This window comes from Pithys albifrons, chromosome 4 (genome assembly GCF_047495875.1).
Source record: "Pithys albifrons albifrons isolate INPA30051 chromosome 4, PitAlb_v1, whole genome shotgun sequence".
Lineage (NCBI taxonomy): Eukaryota > Metazoa > Chordata > Aves > Passeriformes > Thamnophilidae > Pithys > Pithys albifrons.
Window position 1 is genome coordinate 22,599,405 of NC_092461.1, and position 20,118 is coordinate 22,619,522.

General features: G+C 38.2%; 1 protein-coding gene across 3 annotated transcripts in view; it reads left to right on the plus strand.

Annotated features, from left to right (window-relative positions):
• DDC (dopa decarboxylase) overlaps positions 1-18,643 on the plus strand; it is an 80,622-nt gene extending 61,979 nt beyond the window's left edge. For all 3 annotated transcript variants that reach the window (XM_071553626.1, XM_071553627.1, XM_071553625.1), the window contains 4 exons: positions 1,433-1,452; positions 2,202-2,300; positions 10,737-10,838; positions 14,906-18,643. In XM_071553626.1, the coding sequence (XP_071409727.1) occupies positions 1,433-1,452; positions 2,202-2,300; positions 10,737-10,838; positions 14,906-15,124 (440 nt within the window). In that variant the 3' untranslated portion in view covers positions 15,125-18,643. The remainder of the gene's footprint in view (positions 1-1,432; positions 1,453-2,201; positions 2,301-10,736; positions 10,839-14,905) is intronic.
• Positions 18,644-20,118: the final 1,475 nt, after the last annotated feature.

Here is a 20,118-nt window from a genome sequence, read left to right on the forward strand (position 1 = left end):
ACAGGAGCGTAGGATTATTTATCTGTCACCAGTTGCTTTACTCCCTTTGCTACCAATCTTGCAGCTTTCAAACAAAAATGACTGCTACAATGCAGAAGAATATGAATCTTACTAATTTACCTTGATACTAAGCTGAGACAACTACATTCATTTCCTGAAGTCCAGGAACAGGTTAATGATTGTTGGTTGTTGTGTGAGTTTGATTTTTTTACCACCTGGAAACCAACATAGTAACAGATTAAAGCTTCCAGTGACTATCTGTTACAGGGAAAGAAGGACCATGTTTTTTCTTATGTTCTAGCTGCACAGATGAAACAACATCATCAAGAGAGCTTGTAAACAGGAATTAGGCTTTTTATTTTTTTTTTTTTCACTCCTAGAAAATGTAAAGGCTGAAAATGACATAGACTGGTCAAATTCAGAAGCTACAGTTTTATATAGAACCTTGCAGTTCACAATTCCAGGAGCACTATGCATTTTCCCAAGGAATTCAAGTACATACTTTGTTATGAACCTTATACTGCACTGCAGAATACTTAAGCAGAATAAAGAAGCTAAACAGATGTTTCCTAAAGAAATGCTTTAAATTTTACTTCTGTTTAATTTTTGTCACTGACTTACAGCAATGAACTAACTATATTACAGTTTTTATTTACTATGACATCAGTTTAATTACCTTATTCAGAGAAAACATAGATGCATCTTGACACTGTGTGCTTATATAAAGGATAACTAATAAATGCCTTCTACCTGCCTCCCTGGACTGCTTTGCAGCTTATCAATCTGTGTTTGTAATGGACTTTCACTACAACAAATGAAAATCCATAAAAAATGCAGAATACTATTCTTCAAGCAGGAAGAGGTCAATTTCTGAGTCAATTTTCCAGTCACTTATTAGACATGCTGACAAACTAGCAACAAATATATCTATGAGTATAAAAGGTAGTTAGAAGTGGATTATTTTAAAAAATGTTGCCAGTTCAGTAGGGTAAAGGTGATGAAATTTCACAGCAGAGAATTTGGGTTCACAGTGAGTTTGAGGATTCTGCAAATTGTTTAAAACAAAATTAATAATAGTAATTTTTGTCTTCTGCTTGTTTTCCTTACAAGAAGAAAATAGACATAGTATTTGGTCTGTCATCCCTACAGCATCTGCATTATAACTGAAAGGAAAATTGTGTTTATTCTGTAAATGGTTTAGTTTATTAGTGGCATATTCTGACTAGCTAAGGAATGAAGGCTATTACAGGGACCTTCATTTAATGTGCTACCAAGTATCCTACTAGGTATTTAGTAGTCCTGTTGACGCTGATGATGCTGAAGTTTGTAGCAGACATAAAGTGCAGCTAAGATACAGATTTTAACATCAGAATGATTGAAGGTTTTGGCTGTTGGGATGCTGCAATATGAACATTTTTTCTTTAATTTCCAGGTCTTGTAACAGACTATCGGGTAAGTACAGCATCAATGTAATAATTTAATACTATTACTTGTGTATACTGGTATTTTTAGGACTTTTATTTTCCATTACTATCATAAACCTAAGAAAGTTATGTTTCTTTCCAAGAAGGATGCAGCTTGCTAAATTTTTAATGTTCCTCAAACTGAAATTTTAAAAATTTTTGAAAAAAAATTGTTTGAAGGCAGAAGTTGTCTTGCATATGCAATATCTCAAGGTGCAGGCAGTAGAAAGAAATATCCTAAAGTTGTGGGTTTGTTTGTTTGTTTGTTTCTTTCTTTAATAAAGTAGATATCACAGTTAAAAATAAAAAGGAAAGCATATTCACTTTAATCATTAACCCAGGGAAGCACTGTTGTTTTGAAATGGAAAATGGGCCTGTAATTGTAGATGTTAGCCCCACAACTGTAAACAAGCCAGTGTAACGAGCTTCTAAGATACTTCTTTTTTTAAAGCCTGTGAGGAGAATTCAGGATGCACAAATAAAATTTTGCCTTGTGACCCTTCCATCCTGAGACCAACTTCCCTTCCCGATGTTAATTTGAAAATTTTGAGTATTAAACAGTCGCACCAGAGCATTAAAACAGGAATAGATGTTTCTACTATGATTTGACCCACCTCTACCAACTGCCTGTAGGATGTGGCAATGTTGCACTTCCCAACCGCTGCAGAATGTAGCTTCTGCTGTAGCACTGAAACGGTGACCTCTAACACAGGTGCCCTCTCTTCTCTTTGGCTGCAGCACTGGCAAATCCCCCTGGGCAGGAGGTTCCGCTCGCTGAAGCTTTGGTTCGTGCTGAGGATGTACGGGGTCAGGGGGCTGCAGGAGCACATCCGCAAGGTGACTGCAATGGGCTTTCTGGGGTACCCTGTAATGGGATGGCAAGGGAAAGTGAACTGGGTGCCTAGCTCCTTTCCATGACTTCTGTACACATCAGAAAGCACAGGCAGCAGTTGGAAGCAGTTCAGTTCAGCAGGGGAGCCGCTCATTTGCCCCGTGGAAGGTCACAATTTCATATGATGGCTGCCATCTGTTTTGTATGGGAGACAAGTCTAGGAATTTGGAATTTCTGCAATATGGTATCATAATGACCTCTCCAATTAAGGCAGAGCACACCCATGGTTCTAATGTGAAAACACATGTATATTCATTACATCTTTATTTTATTCATGTGCATACATAGATAACATGTTTAGATTATTATTAAGGGGTACAGTGACTTATTTGACATGATTTGCTTCTTCTGCTGCTTTGTTTCCTGTTTAAAATACATCTTTTATTAAAAAAAGAAGTGCACAATTTACAGTTTGTTAACATTGTTATAAGTACTAAGTTTATTCTTGGTGTAAAAAGAAGGGGGTTTTAATCACTAAAAAACCACATCTGGCACCAGTCTAAATTATATAAAGACTTCCTCTGTAGCAGTAAAGTCAAATTCAAGCATACCTTTCATCTTTATGAAGTTTAGGGAAACTTCTAGTTAGGGGAGATCCATGACTTGGCTCTAAATATTTACAAAGATATCCATTAGCTAGAGGTCTGGTCTGGCATACCAAACTCCCTGCAGACACACATTTAGTATCACATATTTGGTACTAAACAGAAGAATTCCTGAGAAAGACTTCTTTCCACCCTTGTAAAATCACTGCATGAGGAAGTCTCTTTCAGTTTTGAAAGGTTCTGGAAGGGAGGCTACCATCTTTGCTTCTTATTTTAATCACACTGTAATTTTCAATTGGTTCTCCCAGTATCAAAATTATATTTCTATCCTTAATGAGGCTTTCAGAAATAAATTTTGGCAGCTATGGCAGTCTTGATGTTCTGTCATCCTGGTGTCAATCTGATACGCATGTTTCTGATGAAAAATTGTTATGAGGTTTGCTATCCCTTTACTAGGCTACCATTACCATTCCTAGTGGGATTTTCTCTCAAGTTAGATTCTGGAGACTGCAATTATTTCAGTATGATGCCAAGTTTTTAAGTAGGGCTAAGTCTCTGACTGAGAGAAGCCTCACATCAATTGCATGGCCTTTTGTCAGGCTGGCTTCTGCAGGTCAGTATTTACATTCAAGAAATTCCCTCTTTCCTCATCTCCCAGATATTTCCCTGACTGTCTAGCCATATAATCATAGCTGAAGACCAAGTTTTGATATTTTCTGTGACAGTACAGCTCAGGAAGGCTAAACAAATCAATCTTTTCTTAAAAATAGTGAATCCAAAGTAAAAGCCTTATAATATATTTCCTTATTTGTAAAGGTAATTCAGACATCTAGATTTCCAAGGGCTTGTTGAACTAAGTGTGTATGTTTTATGTTTTATTAAGGACTACATTGTTCTCCAGTGTAGATATAAAATAAGTTATGAAAGGGCAAGAGGGATAATTGCAGATAAGTGCAGAATTTGGCTTACTATTTGCTTCTTCAAACTGGAACTATTTACTTTCTCCTCACCCCCTACCCACTCCCACCAATGAATGCTGGTTTGATTCAGTGGGTTCCAGAGCATCTTTGAAAAAAAAGTAATTTCTATCTCCAACAAGCCTCTGCTGCACTTAAATTTCAAGATATAATTGTATTTCATTTGCTCCCTGCACTAGCAGAATTTAAGATATCTTGTGAGTTTTCAGACATGTTGGTAAAGTTACATCAGTAGCTGCAAAATAAAAATTAGAAATATGTTTCATATCTTGTACATTTTCTTCTCTTCTCAGGAATTACTCTGAGCTCCAGATACATTGTGGTGGCTTTTCTTTGGGTAGAGTAGTAATGAAGTGTGTTAACCAGCCTGACACTGGTTTGCATTTTCAAACCTATGGACAAGTTTCCAAATGAAAAGAGATTTCGAATTTAACTTCACTTGTTAACTGGACTTTAACACTGCTCATCCCAGTGCCTGACCTTGAAAAATTGCTTTCTTTTAAGCATGTTGTAGCATCTTTCAAATGACAGCTTTTAGATTTCCATTGCTGGCAAAGGCAATCCAGGGGGTACCCAGCTGGCACTGTCTCTTATGTTCGTGAGGACTTTTAGGAGGGTTTTAAGGGAAGCCTTATAGATGCCAGATTATTTCTGAAGTTGCATTTATTACAGGGGGTGATTGAGTGGACATTGGTAGAATGAGAAGAGACCCAGGAACGGTGGCAGAGGCAGGTATTGCAAACTTCCAGTGGAGAGCAGAGTGGCTGGAGCTGGGGAAGTGGGAAGAACTGGTCTCTTTCTGTTGTGTTATTAAGGAATTGCCCTAGAGAAAGGACAAGTGTCAGGCAGAAGAAGAGAGGTTTCAAACAGCGCCCTAGGCCAAACCTGGGGAAGTAGATGCCTTCATTTGGAATATAGCATTCAGTCACAGACCATGTAATTGTTGTATGTCCATCCATCTGTGCTTAAGGCATATCATTCCTCTTCATGTTGTGTCATACCAAGGCATACCTGTTCAGATGCAGGGCTAGGTCCTTGTGGGACCCAGGGTTTCAATTCCTTTCTGACCTTATAAAAATCCTAACACAGATGCTGTGGTCACCTAAGGAAAAAAAAAAGACACATCAGCTCCTAAGTCATGGAAAAATTTAGGACGATCTATGCAGTGTTTATAGATTTCTAGTTAGGCTTCTTTTCTGCATCCAGGTGTTACTTAAAAAGTTATTTGAGATTTTGAATAGCAGTGAGCTTGATAAAGAGGGAAACCCACTTGTATATCCCTAAGAAGCCACCCTTTTTGTTGCGTGATTAGGAAGTTTCTATATAGAAAACTAAAGATATCTGCAACAATCTTTTCATAAATTTTTTTTCCTGTATCTCAACTGTCACAAAAATTATATGTCTTTTTTTCTTTCTTTCTTTCTTTCTTTCTTTCTTTCTTTCTTTCTTTCTTTCTTTCTTTCTTTCTTTCTTTCTTTCTTTCTTTCTTTCTTTCTTTCTTTCTTTCTTTCTTTCTTTCTTTCTTTCTTTCTTTCTTTCTTTCTTTCTTTCTTTCTTTCTTTCTTTCTTTCTTTCTTTCTTTCTTTCTTTCTTTCTTTCTTTCTTTCTTTCTTTCTTTCTTCCTTTCTTCCTTTCTTCCTTTCTTCCTTTCTTCCTTTCTTCCTTTCTTCCTTTCTTCCTTTCTTCCTTTCTTCCTTCCTTCCTTTCTTCCTTCCTTCCTTCCTTCCTTCCTTCCTTCCTTCCTTCCTTCCTTCCTTCCTTCCTTCCTTCCTTCCTTCCTTCCTTCCTTCCTTCCTTCCTTCCTTCCTTCCTTCCTTCCTTCCTTCCTTCCTTCCTTCCTTCCTTCCTTCCTTCCTTCCTTCCTTCCTTCCTTCCTTCCTTCCTTCCTTCCTTCCTTCCTTCCTTCCTTCCTTCCTTCCTTCCTTCCTTCCTTCCTTCCTTCCTTCCTTCCTTCCTTCCTTCCTTCCTTCCTTCCTTTCTTCCTTTCTTTCTTTCTTCCTTTCTTTCTTTCTTTCTTTCTTTCTTTCTTTCTTTCTTTCTTTCTTTCTTTCTTTCTTTCTTTCTTTCTTTCTTTCTTTCTTTCTTTCTTTCTTTCTTTCTTTCTTTCTTTCTTTCTTTCTTTCTTTCTTTCTTTCTTTCTTTCTTTCTTTCTTTCTTTCTTTTCTTTCTTTCCTTTCTTTCCTTTCTTTCTTTCCTTTCTTTCTTTCCTTTCTTTCTTTCCTTTCTTTCTTTTTTCTTTTCTTTCTTTTCTTTCTTTTCTTCCCCTCTTTTATTAGTATGTTTTAAGAAAAAGATGTTTGTTTTGTTTGCAGCCTTAAGGTTTATGACTGGGTAACCACTGCAACCTGCCATTTGCTTGAGGATGGCATTTAGGAACTAAAATATTCCTGGAACATGAGAATGTGTGACTTGGATTTAGATACAGTAACTTTTTTTGTTTTCCAAACATTTGTTATGCACATTCTCGCACACAGCATATTAACCTATTGCAAAATATAGGTTTTAAAGCAATGGTAAAGGGGAGGACAGTCGTCTTTGAAGGATGTGGAGAGAGACAATTACAAATTCAGGAGTTAAGTCCCAAAGCCACAGAAGAGATATACAAAGAGGGCAAAACCAACAACAATAACCATCTTCTGGACTGATTCCAACTACTCAGATTCAGTATAAATGCGAAACCCAAGTGGCCCATTTGTAAATGGCCCATTTGCAAACTGTTTGATCATCTACTACTCCTTTAAGGACTGGTTAAAATTCCCTCAAAGAGCTCAGAAGTAATTTGAGAAATTTAGGAGTTAGTGTATTTTTGTATGCTGTCCCTATGTTCTTATTCTGACTTACCTGAATCCTCCATAGGGCCAGAAGTAATCAGCATACCACTTGGTTCTTTCTTCACCAAGGATAATGAATTCCATTAAAAATTAACAGCAGAGTCCAAGAAACTGGAACTGTAAAGAGCAATGCTGAAGGCTGAGTGGCATAGTCTAAGTGGCTGTTGAGAAGATCCTTTTGAAGCCTTTTCCTTCAGAGTGTAGTGGGATGCAAGCTAAGGCAGGCAAAATGTGACATCTGTAGGAGGAAAAGGATGAAGTGACCATGACTAGGCCAGAATGCTCATTTGCATGTACACAGTAGTGTATTCATAGGGGCGGTCCTGTGGTGTAAAGGAGAGCATTCTGGACTCTGAGTCCCAAGGACCTGAGTTTGAGTCTCAGTGGGGACCATCCCCTGGCAGTTCAATGCCTCCCTGCCATCCCATCCCATCAGATCTTGGATGCTGAGCAGGGTCAGCCCTGGTTAGTACTGGGGGCTGTAGACAGTCTGAGGACTTCACTGTCACTGTCCAAGCTCTCTCGGCCGTGGCAAATGGACCTTGGGACTTAAACGGTGGGGCGAGTTCTGCGCACGCTGTGCCTCACCTAAAAATCCACTGCACAGGCTTAAAGGGCACACACCCACGTGGGGAGAGCCCTGCCCAAATCTTCGTTTGCGAAGTTTGGCCATACACACACACATTAGTGTATTCTGATGCTTCAGAGAAGCTCCCTGCAATCAAAAACTATTTTAGCTCTTGAAGGCTTGGCCCAAAAATTAGAACACTTCAATGGAGAAGCATTTCTATTTATATTCACAAATGTACATATAGAAATATAGATTTTTAAAAAGAGACCACATCTTAATGCCTCACAAGTTTACTGCTCCTAGGACTGATTACGTAAGATTTTTCTCTTAATCCTAAGTAGCCAAATTCATTAGATCCCTTTCTTGTTTGACTTCTCACTGTAGAAGGGCAATGGTTGTTTACCTGAGATAATAGTGACATGAAAATTCCTTACAAGCTTCTTTTCTTGAGAGAGGTACATTTCACTGTGAAGAACAGGGCTGGTATTCTGTTCCTGTATATCAAGAAATTTCAGGACACTATCACTGTCCTTGTGATTCCACTTTGAGAACCCACACAATGAAGAGATTGTCCAAATCCCTAAATCATAGAATGATAGATTGACTTGGCTTGCAAGTGACCTTAAAAATCATCTGGTTCCAACCTCCCTGCATGGGCAGGGACACCTTATACTAGACAAGTATGCTCAGATGATACTGCTATAAACAGGGTGTGAGTTGGTTTGTGTATGTCCACTTTTTTGCTCAATTACATGGCAGTGTTAAATAAAATAAATTTGAAAGGTTAAATAATATTTGTACACCAACTTTAAGTTAATGGTGCTAGGGACACAGCATGACATAGATATCAAAATCAAAAGCACTTGGAGGGTGAAAATATCCATAGGTCAGGTTTAGTATATACACATTCAGCACAAAATTGAGAACAGCCTGTCAGGTTTTACCTCTCCTTCCTTCCTGTCCTTAGTTTCAGTGCCTGCAGTTCTACAAACAGGACTTTATTTTCACAGTGTACCTGCCTGTCTTGAAAAACTGAAGCACTAAAGCCGCGTGTGCTCCTGCAAGTTATTGCAGTGCTCACATCCAGAGTATGGGTACAGCTTTTGAACTCTCAGAAAAAGTTGTGATACCTAAAAGCCCTTTGGTTTTACAGAGTTTGAACTTCCAGACTTAATAATATTTAACTTTACTGTTGCAGTAATCTTTGTAAGAGCAATTCAGGACAATAGCTAATGGTTCAAAGGTGCAGGGCCTTGGGTAACTGTATTTGAGCAAAGCTTTACACGTGAAACTCCTGTTAAAACACCACTTTCTTTCCTTCCAGTTCTATAAAATCTGAAACTCTTGGTGCCCCCCAGTGTCTTTACCAGTTATTGCTACTTCTTAAATCTGGCTGTGAATAAAAGTACTTCCATCCAGACATGAATGCAAAATACTTCTAAAAGTTTTGGTTTGTGACTTACTGAATCATTTCTATTTTCCCTCACTTTTATTGCTTTCAAAATCCTGAAAAATCCTTTAGTGCAAAAAATGAACATAAATATCTGCTATAAAATGTTCAGGATGGGTCCAGAACTTTCTTGTACAAACTTCTTGCAGTAAGCCAAATCTTCAATTTTTGTTTCATTCAATTCTTACCCAGATAAATTTTGATGAAATACAGTTGGTGATTACATTCAGTGAAAAATTTGTGAAATTCTTATCTCATTGAACATGATCTGGTTTATGGCTTTGATTTCCAAGGCACAGTATGTGCATTGTGGACTTTTGCAGAGCTGTGTAAAAGACATGTTTGGTTAAAGCTATAGAACGTGAGGAGACCGTGAAAGACCATTACAACACGTATGTCTATTACACATATGTTTTCCATGCACTTATGCATGCAAGTATCTGTATGTATATAGATACTTCTGGTCAGTTTTTGTAGCTGCAAACTTACGCTCTTCGTATTTGCAGAACATTCAGATGCCTTGGAAAGGGTTGGGCATTTTGTTGGTCTTATTCCTGGCTCGAAGTGCTTTTAGGCTAATTTTAGAGGGAGATGATATATGGATGTAACAAACAGCAGAGGGGAAGTGGCAACAACAGGAAGACTGGCTGGTTGTGTAGGGTACCAGTATGCCCAGTATGAAGGTTTTGAAGCAATGTTTTGATTCAATATAAACTATGTTTTTCTATTTTAAGAAATAAAAAAGCCATCAGAAAGCTATGATTAAGATTGCAAAATGTGTTGTGTTTCTTTTTCCTTTCTTGTAATTTCTGTTTTGCCTTATTGTCCTTGTGGAAAAAGTTTCCATGAGATGAAACATTCCACATTTAACCCTGTGACCCAAAGTGAAATGTTTCATTTTGGTTTGATATCTGTCCTTGAATTTCCAAAAAGTCAAAGTGCAAAGGCAAAAAAAGGCATGGGCTTACTTGATTATTTTTGTAAAATTATTTGCAATCATAAATATATAAAAGCTAAAGAAGCTTTAATCTTATATTTCATATGTTTCAGATATTTTTGATGTTATTGCATGAAGACAAACTGTAATTCTAATAGCTGGTTGCTGCTGTTGTCTTCCTTTTGATTTGTTTTTGTTTTGTTTATTTTTTTAGGGTAGTGAGCACTAAGCTGATGATATAGCCAGAGAGAGGGGGACTGGATAGGTACTGCAGATACCTGATGAGAATATGAGTTCTTGTTTTGGTTTTGGGTTTTTTTTCATTTTCTGTTTGGAAGAAAGTAAAGCCAAACATAATATGAGCTTACCAGTATCACTGACATGTTAAGATTTCCCAGCCAGTTGTTAGTATGCCTGTTGGTATTTTTCCTATTTATTTGATTTTGGAAGACACTTGTTTCCTGAGCTTTACCAATGTCATTCTTTCTCTAGTTACTTATCAACAGGTTTGCTGAGATTTGATATTCATGTTCTTGATTTTACTGCCATCACCTTTATTTTCAACTGAACCTGAGCACCCAGGTCAGAAGAGTAAGCAAGTTCTCTCCTTCTTTGCAGATACTCATATTAAGTGAACTATTCTAAAAAGTGTACCTTTCCAGTTTAGTTGTGACAGCTTTCTCTCTCTGTATCTGTGCATTTCCCCCTTTCCCTCTAAAGACTTTTGGACTCCTTAGCTATTCTCAGCCAAAACTGGCAGTGGCAGAAAACCTAAAGGAGAATCATTGAAATTATTTACTATTAATATGGTGTCATATGAAATTGTGCTGAAATGTCTCATTAAGAAACAGACTAGTACTGTCTAAGATAGGTTGAACTACTAATACTGCAATGGCTCAACATGGTCTCTCGAAGTCATAAATGGGATGTAAATTAAGATAAACAGATGGTGATGTGTGGATGTTATCACATATCAGAAGAAAGAACAAATAAAAGGAATGGAAAATACTTTAGCACACCTTTTCTCTTGATAAATTTATACAATATAGATACTATCTTTCTCTTCTCAGCATGTCAGGCTGTCACATCAATTTGAACACTTAGTCCTTCAGGATGAAAGATTTGAGATCTGTGCTGAGGTTGTCTTGGGACTGGTCTGTTTTCGGCTGAAGGTAAGGCAGTTAAGACCTCCTATTTCTCCTGTCGTGTTTTATAGCAACACAGTAATTTGCAATTGAATATAGTGTTCGTAGTTCATATACTTGATTATTTCTTGAGAAAGGTAAAGGGAGTTCATATAGATCAAATCAGATTAAAGAAAGAAGCCTAAGACAATTTTGTTAAAATTTAATCAAAAGCTTAAGAGAAATTCAAGCATATTAAGGTATGGAATTATATAGTCAAGGCAAACAAATGTTGTAATGAGTCATACAAAATGACTGTTCTATCCTATGTTTGATGAGCTTTGATAAAGATGATTATTTTAGTATATTTCCCTAGACTTCTGTATGTGATATGTGTGTATATGTGTATTATGTGTTTCTTGTCAAGTTAATTTCTATAAGTGGATCTTTAATTTCATATATATGACTATCATAGATAAAAATTAGAGTACTAAGCACTTTTTTTTTATAGAATAGTTTTTTATTTCTAAAATTCTATAGTCAGGGAAAATTGAAGCAAGATATATATAAGAACAGGCTACATGGGAGGCCAGCTTTGCAACTGCCCTTTCCCCTGGCCTGCTTTTTATTGCTGAACATGATCCTTTTGCCCTGCTTGGTCTTTTATTCCCCAAAATCTCTTAAAGCTCATTTATGTAGAGACCTTTCCCAACAGAAATCAGAAAACTCACTCTGCATTTGAACCATAAAAGCTACAGTAGCTGGGAAGGCTCATTTGTTTAATCAGACACTAAAAGAGGATCAGTGTCTTATTTTAGGTAATGAACTCATTTTATAGAAGAGCTTGCAACTTAAGCTTCTGTAAAGAACTGGATTGTGACACTGAATCTGACCACCAAGCAATAATAACAGCACTAGTGTTTTCTAGTTCACATGATGCCTAAAAGAGCTTTTAGCTTTTCTGAAGGCTTGCAAGCACATCTTGGCTCCTTCTGGGTAGTGTGGTATTACTACTTTTCACAAATTCTTTCATCAGTCATTTAGTTGCCCCAGTTACCTGAGTTTGATGCAACTGGCTGAAGAAGATAACAAATCTTTAACAATAAAGTAATGTTGAATTCATCTGGAGTAGGAAAATTGTTTGGTTTGAATTTATTTTTATATTGTTTAAAATAAAATTAAAAAAAAAAAAGAACTGGCCCTAGAGGGCCAGACAGATTAAAGAATGGGGAATTTTTCAGTAAGTGGAAACATGAGTATAATATCTTTCCTAACAAGAACTTTTAAAAGACTTTGAGGAATGAGTTCTGTGGCTTTTATTGCTCAATAACAAGATGTTGGTTGCAGTCTGCTCTCTCACATGGAACAAGCAAACACTAGTTCAGCAGATCCAGAGACAGCTGTTAGTCAGTGCTCTACATTTACTTTAAAGGAACAGTCTGGTGAAATAGAGCATAGCAACACAGGATTTGTCACTTTTGATCAGACCAGTAGCTCATCTACATCTGTTCTCCTGTCCCTGATGATCCAGAGCAAGAAATTACATCTACAGGGAAAGACAATTTTACAGTACGAGGTAAATACTGAACCCCTAGTTAAGAAACTTTTGGACAAATTGTAGAATAAAGGCCTGATTCTACCAAAAAACAATGCTGAAATAGCAGTGTTTTCATTGTCTGCCTACCTGGCTGAGAAAAAGAAAACAGAACTAACAAGCTTTTAAATAAAGAGGGGTTTATAGCTATTTTTGCAGCTTCATTTCCTTTTTTACAACACTCCTTCAAAACTCTGTGATTTTTGTAATTCTTATTAAAACACATCTTCAAAGCAAGATATTTGTAACTTTTATGTAGTTACATTAGCACTAATGGTCAGGGGATCTTAACTATATCATACAGCACAGCTGTAAAAGTATGAAATATTTCTTTCCTCCTTCCTTTGTTCTTGAGGACCCCTTTTTTATTTTTTTGCTTAGCTGTAACTTTCAATGTTTTGCCTTTCACACTGTTGAGCAAATGGACTAATTACCTATGACTTTCATATTATAATTATTTCATCAAATGTATCATGCCAAAGGGTTAGTTTTTGGCCTCCTTGTCATGACTGCAGATGAATACAAGTCAAGCTAGTCATTTCTCCAAGGGAGTGAGAATGCTGTCTTATTGAAGCTCACAGACTCAATCAAAGCTGGCTTCTCAAAGCTCTGGGAGAAGATTAGTCACCACTGACTTCAATTTGACGTGACACCTGAGTGTCACAGCAGCCCTAAGGTGGAGCTGTGAGAGTAGAACAGAAGAAAGACACATAAATCTTTCTTCTTCCTCCCCTCACCCCTGTCAACTTAACATCATATAACTGCTTGTATTGCCTAAAAGTCACTGCTGTGCATTTCATATTAAAGGCAAGGATTGTCATTTTAATAATGTATTACCTTTGATAAGAAAGCAAGACATCATTGTCACCAGTGATGGATGCACAATAGGCAGGGACTTGCAAAACACCAAATTTGGTCCATTTTCTTAGTTAGGAGCATTCCAGTTGCATGCATATCTCCTAGAAGTAAGCCTAAGCCATGAATTTCAGGATGTCATAAAAAATTCCTAATAACTTGTGCTAAGTCAGAACAAGGTTTTGACTTGGGTTCAACTCTACCTCTTGATATGATCCAAAAATATGAAAATGATATCCTTGTTGCCAGTGGGAAACTGTCTGCCTTATGCTTTGGTTTTGTATGGAAAGGGCTAAGCAGGAAAGTCACACCTGCCTAGATTTGTGATATGATGTTTTCTGATATGGGTGTTTTCAAGAAGACCTATGCTGCTACAGTAACAAAACTCTTTTACCACAGTGTTCAGTAAAGGAACACTATGGAAAAGCGCAGATATTCCAAGAATATCTTGCAATTCAGCAACTTCAAGTGTAATAGAAAGACTAAAGGTTGTGCAATAGCTAAGATACTTCTCCAAAGAATAAAATTACAGCACTCCAGATCAACATGATATATCCTAAACTATTATGGCAAACTGTTCAGCAAAGCTTGAGCCATCCCTCAGTCTGCTGACATAAAAGGTAGACAGACAGGTTCCTTTAATTTGAGTAACAAAGACTGTCAAAGATAGGTGCCTAGCACTTCACCCTGTGATGCTAAATCTGACAAAAATCCCAAGCTTTGGGAGAAGTCTTCATTCATTCTTTTCACTTAAAGTGATTTACTATTATTTTTGAAAATCTGATGACAACTTTTGTTTTATTTTCAAATGCTAATGGACGTGAACTAGGAGAACCATTGAATCAATATTAGCTGAACCTGAAAAAGACCCAGTACTCCTCACTTTCACTATTTGAGCACAAGGAAAGTGAAGTACATTAGAAGGAGATGAAATTCAATACTGCAGGCATGTAGAGTCTCTCTGACCCTCTGCAAGATATTCAACATTTATATCTTTATTTCTCAGAATGCAGAAGACTGTTTGCTTCCACTGGGTGGTTCAGTTTATCACATTTCTAAATTCCCTCCCACAAAAAAACCACTCTGTAGAATTCTGTGGTGGACACTTCCTATAGAACTCGAGGCAAATACTTTTTTAGGGCTTCCACTGATAGCACAAAACTTACCTATGCCAGGAATACATTGCCTTAACAATTTCTTAATTAAGAGTAAGATTTTCATATTCATATTCAAAAAACTCTGTCACAGCAGTCATGCTTAAGTGAAGATTGGAAGGTTTGTTTTACAAAAATTAGTACATCCCATTGCAAAACTTCCTCCATGTTTATTTGATTAGATCCAAGAAGAGTGTAATGACATGGATGCAATAAGGAATGCTTTTACATAGCTCATGGCCTTAGAGCACATAAAAGCATTCAGCTATAACAAATGCTCCAGTGTGAACACTGCTTCTAAACTCAAGGTAATCCATAAATCTCTTTGTAACTCAAAAATTCTCTCTTACACTGTCATTTTTTTGTAATCCTTTGGTAGCAAAGCACTGAGAGATGAGAAAATGGCTGCTTGTTACTGGTGGTACTTGGGCTTGGCTGCTTAGTAGGATTTACATATTCCAGACTTTCTTCTGCAATTCATTACCATATCCATTGAATTACAATTATTTCAGGGCTCGAATGAACTAAACGAGGCACTTCTTAAGAGCATAAATGAGGCCAAGAAGATTCATCTGGTCCCATGCCATCTGCGAGAGAAGTTTGTGCTCCGTTTTGCTATTTGTTCCCGCACAGTGGAATCTGCCCACATCAACTTTGCCTGGCAGCACATCTCACAGCTGGCAACTGATCTTCTGAAAACATGGGAGCAAAACCACCACCACCAGCAGTAACAGCAGTGAAGTACAAGTGGAGATGAGGTAATTAACTGGCTTTCTCTGTGTTGCCAAGTTTTACTTTAGGGGCAGGTGGGAAAGTCAAATTAGGAAGGAAAAAAATTACAAAACCTGTTGTTATATAGCCCAGCTGCAGTAGCAAAATCCTTGCCAGCAACTTGTGTTGTAACCTTAGCAATTCCTTCTCTTTACTGTAATTTTAACTTGCCTGTTTTCAGGATGCACATAGCCAGGGAGACTTGAGCTGTCATTTCTTACCAGTTTGCAATCAATCAGGCAGTGGAAGCAGAAGGGTTAGTGCTCCCTCCATTGTCCCCACTCACCTCTAGCACACCCACTCCTTTCCTCACAGATGAAACTGAGAGGTGACATAAGCAATGAATTTAACATTACTATGACTTCAGAAAGAATCCAAGTTGGGGAAGTGCAGTAACCTGTTTGGGGCTTATCTAAATAGGCACACACAAATGTCTTGGTCAGAATTTGGGGCACTGTCACGTCATGACACACTTGCTGCAGCAATTTTGTAAATGAACAAAGGACAAAGGACTTCAAGACTTCATTGCATAGCCACACTGGGGTGACCTCTAACTGAACACTGTCTGTCCTTCTGGCAGGTTCTTTACTTTCCCGTAAAGGGCTGGCTTTTAAAACAGCCATTTTGACAAATATCAGCAAATAGGTTATGCTGCCTCTGATTTTCACTTTGATCATTCCTAATGAGGCCTCTTAAAACCTCCACCTAAAGAGTTTTGTCAAAAGCCATATGCTGCCTGGTATTCTGTATTTTTTAACCAAGTTATTATAAGCAGTGATTACTTGAAAATAACCTGCAATATATGTTCTGTGAAATTAAGTTGTGATTTCATTTTCTGGCTACCATTCTGCTCACTTCATTGTGTAATAAATCCTTGAAACTGTTCTAAGAAATGTGATCACAAAAATGTTACTTTTCATTTCTCAAATTAGCTAACAAATGAGTAAACAAATGACAATAAAAATAGAAATTAAGACAAATAATCCCCCAGATATGCTGTCATGCCCCTTTGGTGGTTTTCTTCCATTAACAGTGATGCATGGAATATGAAAATACTGGAAAGCAACTTTCAGAGAAAGTCATATCACATATACCTGACACAAACCACTGATATGTCATTCTGTCAAAGGCAGGTACAGTAAGGAGCTAAAATGAAAGTCAGAATAATATCTGACTTCAAAGAGTACTTTTGCTGTTTTTAAAACATAAATTCCAGACAGTTATTTCTAGGGAAATAAGAACAACGTAAATAGCTACTCCAAGAAAAACAATATGTAGGATTAATTCCTACATTTCCATTTTAATCTTCTTTTTACTGCTCATATTAACTTCTAAAACATCTTGAACAACTTGCACAATTATTTAGCTTTCTTCCTCCATCCCTTGCAATTATACTTCCTACAGCTGGGAAGTTGCATGTAGACCATGAAACATGGATCAGGAGCAGGTGACTGAGCCATTTCACAAGACTTTACTCTCAGCTACAGTATCAGAAATTTTGATAGCATCATTCTCTTTAATGGAAACAATATGAAATTAAGCTTTTCTGTAGTAGCACAATTCAATAGATTGGTACTGAAGAGAGTGGAAAATGCTGGCAGTTTTTCCTTTTTTCTTATTAGTTTTTTTAAAAACATCATTACTCAGTTCTCATGACCTGGCAAACAATGTTCATCCATAGCACATATGGTCGACACTGACACAATTTTACAACTTTAAATTATGAAAACTCTAGAATCTTGGAGCCAGAGATGAGTTACACCTTGTCTATGAGACAGATCAGAATTTTGTATGTGAAATCAATAACCAGGTCTGTTTAGGGGAAAAAAAATAAAAGATCAGATTCAGATCAAAGCTATTGTAGAGTAAATCCAGGATAATTTGACTGAAATGAAATGGAGTTGATTTGGGTTTAGGTGACTGTAATTGAAATTAAAAATCTGACTATTAAGTATTGAAAAAGAATGGCATAAAGTAAGGCAACACTCAACTCAGCATAAGATTTTGACGGAAATCCTCTCCATGGAAACCACAGTACATGTAGATGATGCACACCGTGTGAGGCTGAAACTGCTGTAAAGCTGGGATGCAGTCAGGATGCACACCCAAACCCAGGAGAGGAGAAATAATCCCAACAACCCAGAATTAGATATAGCTCGCTCTAGACATTTGTGGGAAAATGTTGCCAAAACTGACATTCATTTAAGCATTTTTCAGTATGTGGGTGTCAGGTTTAGAAAAGGCTGTTGTCCAGATACCAAAACTCCTGTTGGCAAAGACTTTAGGTTAAGGCTAATTTAAAATATAAATGAAGTAAAAGTTTGGGGGGTTTTAATAGAAGTGACAACTCTAATACACAACAGAACAAGACCCATAGAATTACATTTCCTCGTGGCTAACCCAATACAAAAATCTGAAGTTCACAGTTCTAGTTTTTCTGAAATTCTAGGATGATGTAATTAGTGAAGGCCTTCATAGTATTCAGTCTCTCACACCCTCTCCCCAACTGGTAGTTCCTTCATAAACTGTTAATGTTAGGTCATGTGAGAAGGAAATCTGGGCTATGTAATCAACTCAAGAACAAGTGTTGAAAAGAACATTTTGAAAGAAGAACATAACTGCTGTTTCTGTTCTGTAGCTTTGCAACATATCTGTGAGAAACACTGTATTTATGTATAGTTAATATGTTAACCTGCATTTGTTGTGCCTTTTGTGCAAAAGCTAATAGTCTGTGCCGATTAACACTGTTTGATATTAAAAATAATTACAAAATCTCAGAGCTGTACTTTAGTAGAATATCCACATCTCAAGGGAGACTGCGGCTATTGGAGAAGGAGGGGAAAAGCTAACTTTTCAGTAACCACAATTTATTTTTTTTTAAACTGGTACAGTATTTACAAACTTAATGACAGATTATAAATATATTTTACTACTGATGGTGAAATATTGAAAAGATATGTATTTATTAAAGTATAGGTAATGTATTATACACTGGACTGCATTATAGTTTTAAAATTTCTAATTTACTCTTGCCTTTATATGTAAGATTATGCTCATGGTTGTTGTTTTGTTGTGGTCTCCTCTAAGGATAATGTATGTGATGAGTAGTTATGCTCATGGTTGTTGTTTTGTTGGTGTCTCCTCTAAGGATAATGTATGTGATGAGTAGTACTCACATTGCAGTTGCCTTACAGCAGCAGTCTAAACCTTGAGACTTGAATTGTTGAAAGACAAATGAGAAATAACACCAAGAACCCTGAAGACCTGGAGGTTGGTGGGGGCAGATTAAATAACCATCAATGGATAATACCTACCTAGCATATGTAGAGTTTGTATGACCTAAATGGAAAAATAATCGGATGCTTAATTCTCTAATTATAATTTGTGAGCTGTTGACTTCCTTCAAAATCTGTACCCAAACCCTGCTGAACAGACATATAGGTTTTAATTGGCATCATTAATAAATAGAAACAAATCTATGATTACTGTCTGTCTTTGCTCTTAACCAAGCTTTTCCTGTCTTATTCATGCCAGATGTGCTGTAAGAGGTCCAACTTCTCCACTAATATCAAGTCAGTGCTCTGATTATCACCATTGATGACTTCTTCTCAATGTGTCCTTCTAACAAATTACTCTGCAAACGGGAATTTGCGAATTTCCCTGAGGAAAGTTTCCTCCTCAGCAACATAAGTCTGAAAAATACCTGGACATAACCAGGGTCGATGCTGACCCTTCTGTAAAGCTCTGAACAGTCCTGCAGCTGGATCTGCCACTGGAGCCAGCTGCCCAGCCTTGGCTTTGGTTTGCAGCTGATGCTATAAGGTAGGACAGGGAAGGGGCCTGTGTCATTAGCCCTGCCCAGCTGCAGCCTCTGTCCCCAGGGGCAGCTTGCAAGCCCCTTTGCTCCCTGCCCCTGTGCAGCCCAGGGGGAACTGGGGAAGCATGCCTTGGGAAAAAACCTGGTGGCAGCAGTGTCACAAGCTATAAATGTTAGCCCAGCTGGGACTGAGATGATAACTTGCATACTAGCACAGACAGTTTAATATACTGTCTGCACTGATGGTGTAATAAGCTTGATGTATAACAAAAACCTGACAGTAACTGCAAGAAATGTTTCGCATGGGAAATTAAATGTCCACCCACACACAAGTGTCTATGTTAATACCAGAGGTGTAACTGCAGCTTAGTGCACTAATTTGCATCTAGTTTGGTGTGCTAATTTGGACGTGGGTTGGTGTGATCCAGCTCGGCACTCCATGATCAGATTCAGCTCATGGGATACATCTGCTTGTGTCACCATCTTTAGCCCTGTAAGGCATCGTGTCATTCATCTTGTCCCTCTGCCACAAAGTCCAGTTACTGCTACTCAGACCTTCCGCAGAGCAGTTCTCCCAAAGAGGCCCGTCCCGCACTGTTGTGTTCAGGAGTGTCCGACAGCATCACCTCCTGACGCTGCCGAGGTGCCCGTGGTGTCCTCGCAGCCTGTGCCGTAGGGGTGGAGATGGAACAGGTGGCCCTGGAGGTCAAGTGCTGTGTGCGCAGAGGAGTCGGTGCCCATCGCTGGCACCCAAACCACGAGGGGAGCCGGGGCTTTGTGCCTGTGCCCATCTTCCGTGGAAGCGCCTCCCGTGGAGCTCCCCGGGCACAGAGGGGGCTGCCAAGGCGTGACCCCTGGGCTGCGCTGGTCGGGCCGCCTGCGGTGAGCAAAGGGCATCCCGATGGGCTTCCAGCCGCGGGGAGAGGAAGGCACAGTGGGTAACCGCGAGCGCTGATGGGGGTGGTCCCCTGCCAGTCTGGGCAAAGTCGGGTTTGACACCGAAAGAGCCGCAGCAATTCAGCTCCTTTAGTCACTGAACTGTGCGCTCGGGTGAGGCCTCCTCTGCTTCACAGAACAGCACACCCTCCATATCCCCGTGTTCCCATGTTCTGCTGCTACTGAAAACGGCCTGGACAG